At 40.2% G+C, this 8824-nt stretch overlaps 1 protein-coding gene across 3 annotated transcripts in view; it reads left to right on the top strand.

Moving 5' to 3' along the window:
• UGGT2 (UDP-glucose glycoprotein glucosyltransferase 2) overlaps positions 1-8824 on the top strand; it is an 80110-nt gene continuing 71286 nt past the window's right edge. For 2 of the 3 annotated variants that reach the window (XM_048295793.1, XM_048295792.1), the window contains exons 1-2: positions 3-207; positions 2135-2217. In XM_048295793.1, the coding sequence (XP_048151750.1) occupies positions 50-207; positions 2135-2217 (241 nt within the window). In that variant the 5' untranslated portion in view covers positions 3-49. Of the gene's footprint in view, positions 208-2134; positions 2218-8824 lie in introns of all 3 variants that reach the window. The other variant, XM_048295796.1, reaches the window with a different exon arrangement.

Raw genomic sequence — 8824 nt, 5'->3', positions numbered from 1 at the left:
GGCCGCGGCGCCGTGCGGGACTGGGCGTCCCTGAGCGCCGCTGCTCCTCATGGCGGGTTTGGCGCTGCTGTTGCCGCTGGCGCTCCTGCTCGCCCTGCTGTGCACCCGGCCGTGCTCCTGCGGCACCGCTCCGGCCTCCTCCTCACAGCCCGTGACCGCCCGGCTGGCGGCGAAGTGGCCGGCGACCCCGCTGCTGCTGGAGGCGAGGTGCGTGCAGCCTCCTCCTCTTCCTTCTCCTCCTCCTGCTAGCGGCCGCCCTGTCCCGTCTGTCTCCTGGGGGACAGGAAGGTGGAGGGACCCCCTTTTCCCTCCACTGAGCTGGAAGGAGGGCTGTCAGAAGGGGATGTCCACGTTTTCCCTATCGGAGGGTGTGTTAAAGTACTCCTCGGATGTGAGGCTGAACTGCTTTCTCGCCTCGAAAAGTGTTGTGGACAGTGGCAAGGCTCTCCCACGCTTTGACGGAGCTGTACAAGCGGCTTCGTATTTAAACTGCTCAGGCGTTTTGCAGGTCGCTGCGTTGAGGACTTGTAATGGGCCAGTTACACAATCCCTGCCTTCCACTGAGTAACAACATCTTCGTCTGCCCCCAAGTAGTTTGCACGTTAATTGATTATAAAGGTACTAGTGAAGATGTGAAACACGGTGGTATTTTAAAAGGTATTGTTAACTTGTCATCACAGCTTCAGCCTGGAGAAGAGAAGGCTTTGGGGTGACCTGATTTCTGTCTCGCAGTACCTGAAGGGAGTCTACAGGAAAGATGGGGAGGGACCCTTTCTTACAAGGGCATGCAGCGAGAGGACAAGGAGGAATGGCTTCAAACTGAGAGTAGGTTTAGACCAGATGTACGGAAGAAATTCTTGACTGTGAGAGTGGTGAGGCACTGGGACAGGTTGTCCAGAGAAGTTGTAGATTCTCCATCACTAACAGTGTTCAAGACCAGGCTGAAGGGGACTCTGAGCAAACTGGTCTAGTGAGAGGTGTCCCTGCCTGTAGCAGGGGATTGGAACCAGATGATCTTTAAGGTCCTTTCCAACCCAAACCACTCTGTGATTCATATTTGGAAGGGAAGATGTTTTCCAGTTTTAGGTGCTTGTGGCTCCCCTGCCCACTTGGCTTAAATTTGTTTTGCTTTTAAACTTACTTACTGTTGTTTGGAGAACACCCATGAAGGGAGAACTGCAGCTTCTGTAATCAAAAGAGAGGCAAATTTCCAAAGTAAAGATTAGAAAACAATATAGTCATGCTGGCAAATGGAAGTTTTTGGTAGATATAAGCAGGGGGAGGGAAAGCAACTTTCTTTAAGGAAAACCACAAACCTTAGAAATATTATCTGTAGATCATAGAATCACAGAATGGTTTGGGTTGGAAGGGACTTTAAATACTGTGTAGTTCCATCCTCCCTGCCGTGGGCAGGGACACCTTCTGCTAGACCGGGTTGCTCAGAGCCCCATCCAGCCTGGCCTTGAGTACTGCCAGGGATAGAGCAGCCACAACTTCTCTGGGAAACCTGTTCCAGTGCCTTACCACCCTTACAGTAAAGAATTTCTTCTGTATATCTAAACTAAATTTTGCTTCTTTCAGTTTGAAAAAAAAAAAGGAAGTATGGTATTTGGAATAAAGTAAACCTCACCTTTTATGCTTTGTAAGGATTAACATGTTTGAAAGTGTTTCAGAGATTGGCAATCTCCCTCCCTGCACAGCAAAGTAGATGTCATTGATGAAAGCCTGTAATTTAATGAAAAACTATAACCTAACAGAGTGCGTGTTCTTATTTGTATATTTAGCTACTATGAAATAAAATTGGTGTACTGAAGTGATTTAATCTGTAAGTGTATATTGGAATATCTGTGGAAAAATAAAGTGGGTATTTTGGGGGTTTTCTATATCAAGAGAACAGTCTGCATGCTTTACAGCTCTGATTGTTGAGTTTGGATGACTGTACTTTGTTCAAAATATCTTTTGACCAAAATACAGCTCAGTTCAGTGTTTATGCTACGGAGATGGTTGTTAATCGTTGAATATCTAACATTTGGTTCCTGATGGGTATTTATTATTTTAAACAACTGACGGTTTTTACTGTGGTACACCTTTGAACAAAGTCAACTTATGGACAATAATTTTTGTTTTTAAACAGTGAATTTATTGCGGAAGATGGTAATGAGAAGTTTTGGCAGTTCTTGGAAACTGTACGGGAATTAACAGTTTACAAGCAAGGAGGTAAGTTAAATAGCATGCTGGTGTTTAATATATTATCTTGTGCTGTATTTAACTTAAACATAACACATTAATTGGTTCCAGGCAGGTCAAGCCTGACTCTTCCATTCTTGCTTACTAGGTAGGTTTCTTTCAGAAAGTTGTAGCATGTTTTCCCCTAAGAGCAGTACTTGTAGAGGAGTTTAAGAAAAAAAAAAGGAAGATGACATGGACTGAACTGTTCTTACAATATGGAGCAGAAATGTAAAGATTAAAGATACCTACCTGCTTACATGACTAGCTTATAGGATATTGAGACTTCATGTTTTCTGTATGATGGATACTTGCAGGGCATAAAATCACACAAATAACTAAAATGAGAATGCTAGCTAAAGGAAAAATTTAAAGAATTACCAGAAAAGCTTTAATACTTGTATGTGGCATGGAGACTGTTATCTAGCATCAGTACTGCTGATAATAAAGAATAAAGGTTTATCACTGACAAAATAGGACTAAAAAAGCCTTGCATGATTAGACAGAAAAATCCGAAGTTGTTAAAAATTCGGAGAGAAGACCAAAGCATAAAATCCAGTAAAAGAACCATAAAAAGCCACGCCAGAAGAGACCTTGGAGAGCAGTTTACGAGAAATGTCCATGGTAATGAAAAATTGGGAAACCTACAGGGCTTTACACCAGGTTGGTCAGTCTTAGACCTGCTTGGTAGGTCCAACAGATGAACAAGGTAAAAAAGGCTTCAGAAGGTAATGCTGCTTCATTTTGCTCTTTACTTACAGAGTAGTACAAGTCTTTAGTCAGGAGTGTGAGCACCTAACACTACTGCTGAAAGAGACTTGAGGGAAATTGAATGGTAAATTAATAGTCAAAAGCTAACAAATTGTAGAAAGATCCTGCAGAAAATGACAATGAGAAGTGCAGGTTCATGAAAAATGTTGTATAGGGGAGAGAAGACTTGAGAAACAGCATTTCAACAATTGTGACTGACTGAATACAATTTTAAAAACGGTGGTGGTGTGCATGTGGTAATGTTATTTGAGTGCTCAGCAGTGCCCAAAGCAGCCAATAGACTTAAAATATTACTAGGAGGGGAACAGGGACATGTGTGGTAAACATAATGTTGCTGCTTTTGATTGCATGATGGGCTTTTGTCAAGTATAGTGTGATGTTTTACTTTACTGTATCCCTGTGTTTTCCTCATCATTTCTTTAGAATGGAAGAAGTACAAGCAGAAAATGTATAAAGAACTGTGATTTTAGTTGTAGAGTATCAACTGGAAAAATTTAAAAAAACACTCCAAGTTACTGTGAGATGATGATCTCACGGTTAGAAGTATATTTATTCCAGTATGAAACCAGAGAGTCACTGAGAACAGAATGCCCAGGTGGTGCATGCTGCTAAAAGACATTCTGTATAAGGCATGAGGACATGGAAAATGGAAGTAGGTGCAGAATTTGACCTGTGGTCAGCTGCTAGTAGCATTTGTTGAGGCAAGTGCTGTTGACTAATGCTGTTTAAGGTCTTTGTCAGCACACAGCACAGTGGCATGTGTTATACCCTCCATGAGGTTCTGAATGACACAAAACTGGGAGGAGAAGCTGGAAGGTAAGGCTGTAATTAGAGGGACCTTGGCAGGCTGGAGAGACAGGCCAACAGAAACATTGGGAAATTGAGCAAAGGCACTTTACTCCCTGCACATGGGCTGGAATAATCTCAGCAACAGCATAATGTTGGTGCTGACTGACTAGAAAGTGGTTTTCTGAGAGCTAGAATGGGGATCCTTGCAAACAGTGAGAAGGCTGGCTACATGCCAGGCTGCAGCAGGAAGAGTGTAGCCAAGAGGTCAAAGAAAGTGTTTATTCCACTGTATGTGGCACTTGTAAGACTGTGGAGTACTGGGGCTCCCTGTGAAAAGAAAGACAAGAGTCCATCATTGGAGCAAGTCTAGGAGATGAACTCTGCAGTTGTTAGGGAGCTGGAGCAGACTTCTGAGGAAAGTCTGAGAGAACTGTGAACCTGAGAAAGACAGGAGTAAGGAGAGATGTTGTATCTTCAGCTTCCCAATAGAGAAATGTGCAAAGAAAGTGGAACCTTCCTGAAGGTACACAGCAGTATGAAAAAAAAGGGCAGAAGTTGAAACATGGAGATTGTGGTTAGATACTAGAGAAAATGTTTTTGCTATGGCGTTGGGTAAACACTGCAGCTGACTGCTCCAGGGGGCTCTGGAATCTATTCATTGAGATAATTCAAAATACTACTGCTTGAGGCCTTGAGCAGCCTAGTCAAGCCTTGAAATTATATCTCTAAGTAACACTTTGGGTGAGGTGACCTCCAGAAGTCACTTTTAACTTACCCTTTTTTTTCTATGAGTGGTTTAGATGCAGTTGGCATTGCCTTGGGGTAAGACTGCTGTATTAGATGATGTGTTAGGGGTTTTTTTTTATCAGCCATCTATTTTCTGCTTGCTTGGACACGCTTTCCAAGGAATTTGAAGCTTTAATGACATTTATTATTAGTGACACAGATGTCTGTTGAAATTAGCTGTTAGTTAAATACCTACTTCACCTGGATAAACTCTGTGATTGAGAATAAATAAATTACAGTAGGATGATTTCCGTGATCTATCATGCCAATGAACTGTTAGATGCTGGCAGTTGGGAACCTTGACACTGTACTGAAATACTACTTTAATTAAGCATATTGAGCAGTTGATGTGTATATTTATCTTTATGGCCAACACATACCTATGACAAGAATGCAGGAAAATTTGAAGTTCTGGCACCAAGTGGCTTTCCTAAAAGTGAAGTCGTAGTTGGGGTAGTCTGAATCTAAGGAAATGGATGCTCTTAATGAACAGGAAGTCTGCATTAGATGTTTACAATAAACTGGTCAGCTTGAGTGAAGAATCTGGTGCTGCAAAACTGCAGTGGCACAGTTTACTGCGAGGTGTGCAATAGTTTACCTCTGAGGAGAAGTTGGTTCTCTATATGGTGTGGAATGGATTCTGTCTTAGTTGCTGCATGTCATGACACATTGACGTAGAAGGACGTTCATGATGTGTTAAAACTTATGTAGCAACAACTACTTGTGTAAATTAAAGGATCTGGCTGAGAAAGGATTGGTTGGGGCAATTGGCTTTTCAGTTCTCTGAGTGATGCCAAGAGCAGACAGGATGAATAAGCAGGAAATAAAAGCATTGTTTGTTTGTTTAAATAGAAACATTTTCATACAAGATAAACAATTCCTAGATTTGAAGCTGAAAATTTGGGTTTATGAAGGAATTGGATGATAGATTTGTATCCCAATGCATCGTTGAATGTTTCAGAAGAGTCGTAAAGTGTTAAAGCTAGAAGGCAACTTAAATCAAATAGGGTAGCTTGCTTTTTTCCTTCTAAATCCTCCCTTGGATGATTTTCAGTCTGGTTTTTTTTTAATCAGTTCTCAGAACTTGTTGTTTTAAATTTAGAATAATCAACATGTCTTGTTAATTTGCTAATTTAAAGTATTTAGCATTACCAAATTAGGTTTATTAATGGTCTCTTTAGCTGTGATATTTGTAGCAATTTAATGGATTTGATAGGAATTATGTACGTGGAATTTGGTAAAATATTTAGTCTGGTGATGTATTTGGTGGTTTCAACTTTTTTTTTTGATATGAACGCAAATCAACTTGGGCAGCATCTTGATTATACCATATGGAAAACATGAACCGGTTAGTGATGGGATACACTATTAGATTAATGGGAGGTCTTCAGGTAACATGAGCAACATTGTTTATATCTACTTAATGTGCAACATATTTTCTGCCAGGCTTGTGAAATACTTGGAAAGGCAGCTGATGCTATTTTGAGCTGCAGGTATGTTATAAAGAAATCAAAGCTGCAAAAATTTCATACTAAAACCAGCACTTAAAAAACGCTGAAGATGGCATTTAAAACTTGCTGCTGCTTTTATATCCCTAAAGGTTAATTTATGATTGCTGAGGGAAGGTAAGTAGCCAGTTCCCTGCCGACTAATTATCGCTCGAGTGTTTACTGTCTTCCCAAGTGCTTCAGTTTATATATTGAATTTTCAGCAGCCTCATAAATATATATTAAAAACCAAAACAAAACCAACACACAAACATATTTTCTCTTTGGAAACAATTTTCTCTGAAAAAAATGCAACGGTATATTTCATATAAACAACAATCATGCAAATTATTTGTTGCAATCTAGAAGACTACAGATTATTCAGAACTAAATTAGACAAGTATTTTTTATGTGTATATAAACCTTAAAGATTCAAGAGGAATCAGTTTCACAAACATGGCATTTCTATACGAATAATGCAATAAAATAAAGTATTCCCTCTTTACTGGCATCTTATTTGAATGGCATAGAGATTTGACTGGCCAGTGATTGCCTGAACTGCTGTTACCTGGGATCTCTAATTTGCTAGCTGATCTGTGGATCCAGACATACGTAGCTATGCAGTTGGAACAATCCTCATACTTCCATCCCACAAAAAAATTATTCCAGCACACTGTGTTCTTCTGATTAATTATGTCCCTTATATTTATTCTCCCTACCTCCTGTGCCTTAGTATTTTGAATTCTGTTGTGGGTTACCAGCATATATTCAGATTAATTTTGTGCTGTGTGTGCATGAGGTCTGAGGAGCTGTGCTGTAATACTTTCTTACCTTTGGTGACTGCCATGGTTGTCTCTTTTAATTATTTTTAACTTACCTGTGATAAAAGATACTGCTGTAAATTGTGGATAGTAAATGTCAACATTTAAATGTGAGTCTGCTTAGCTGGCTGTTCAGTTCTGCTGTAGTCAATCTGATCAATTTGGCTACAGGAGCTGAGAGAGCTTTTCAGCTGACAAATTAAGGCATCTTCAGAGGGAGCTTTTCAGGTTTTGTTGCCTGCTAGGCTGTATTTCTCATGGCTAGGATGAAAGTTCACAGATATAAAACTCATACATGTGCATTCAGATGTCTGGAGCTGTAGCCTGTTAACATGATCTCTTCTACTTACTTTTAAATTTATGTTTTTAATGATTTAGTGGTAATGTGCTGTCATGCAGGATTTTATAACCAGAAAAATCTGGTTCTTCATGATTGCCTGTAATGTCCTAAGAAACTTATTATGACTTCTACTCTTTTGGCAAGGTTAAAATGAACTTGGAGGGCAAGTAGTTACCAAATATCAAGGATTCAATACTATGTGAAAATAATTTGCAAAGCTCAAGCTTTTGATTAATTAAAATTAGCTCAATTGGTTAGAGCATGGTGTGCTAATAACGCCAAGGTCACAGGTTCAATCCATGTGCAGGCCTTAAGAGTTCACTTAAGTCCACTGTAGTGTTGAACTTGAGGATTCTTGTGGGTTCCTTCCATCTCAGAATATTCTCTGTATGTAATAAACTCTAAAAATTGGTTTTGCATTAGGTGGCTCATATAGCATTTGACATGGATTCATGTATCTCGGTGAAGTTTAAAGCACAGTTGTATTCTAAGTGAAGCCAACAGTGTTAATAGAAGTTGAAGTAGTGGGAGTGAATCATGATTTGGTAAATATATATATCCTTGTCAATGTTGTACAGTCATTTTTGAAGGCAGACAAAAAAACTTTTTTTTTTTTTACTTATTAAAATCATCGTTGTCATAATAACCTTCCAGGAAAAAAATGTCAGCTGTTTTAAATACAGCAGTGAAAGCATAGATGAAATTTGTAAGCCAAAAAATTTAAAGACTTGTGGTAAAAATATTTTGAGGCAGAACTTTTAGAATCATATATTTAATGGCTCTTTGTTGTCTTCAATAGGATGTTATTTGGGGCTGAGTGGGGAGGCAGAAATTCCAGATTTAATTTTTTTTGTGGAGATAATTTCAAGAAAATTTTAAAATATAGTTATTGAAAAAAAGTTTCAATCTGGAAGGATTTGTTGCTTCCAAATTTTTATATTCACTGTTTTCAACATGTGAAGCCAAATTTATCTCATTTAGAATCACAAAATCATTAAGGTTGGAAAAGACCTTGGAGGCTGAGTACAACCTTAGACCAATTGCCACTCTGCCAATTAAACCATAGCACCAAGTGCCCCGCCCAGCCATGTCTTGAACAGCTCCAAGGGTGGTGACTGCACCACCTCCCTGGGCAGCCCATTCTTATGGTCCACCACCCTTTCAGTGAAAGAATTCTTCCTGATGTCCAACCTGAACCTCCCCTGGCACAGCTTAAGGCCAATTCCTCTTGTCCTGTCAATACTTGGCAGGGAGAAGAGGCTGACCCCCACCTGGCTACGTCCTCCTTTCAGGTGGTTGCAGAGCGTGGTAAGATCTCTGTTGAGCCTCCTCTTCTGCAGGCTAAACACCCCCAGCTCCCTCATCTGCTCCTCACAGGATATGTGCTCTAGAGCCTTCACCAGCTTTGTTGCCATTTGGGTTCTGCCAGGGCTATGTGTGGGTGAAGAGAACATAGGTTTTTCATCGATTGAATTGAATGTAAGACAGTAACAATTATATGTCATGGATTAACTGCAGCCGGCAACTAAATAGCACATGCCCACTCTCTGTCCTCTCCAGTGGGATGAGGAAGAGCATTAGGAAAAGGTAAAACCTGTGAGTTG

Source organism: Corvus hawaiiensis, chromosome 2 (genome assembly GCF_020740725.1).
Source record: "Corvus hawaiiensis isolate bCorHaw1 chromosome 2, bCorHaw1.pri.cur, whole genome shotgun sequence".
NCBI lineage: Eukaryota > Metazoa > Chordata > Aves > Passeriformes > Corvidae > Corvus > Corvus hawaiiensis.
This window is presented reverse-complemented; position numbering and strand designations above follow the sequence as displayed.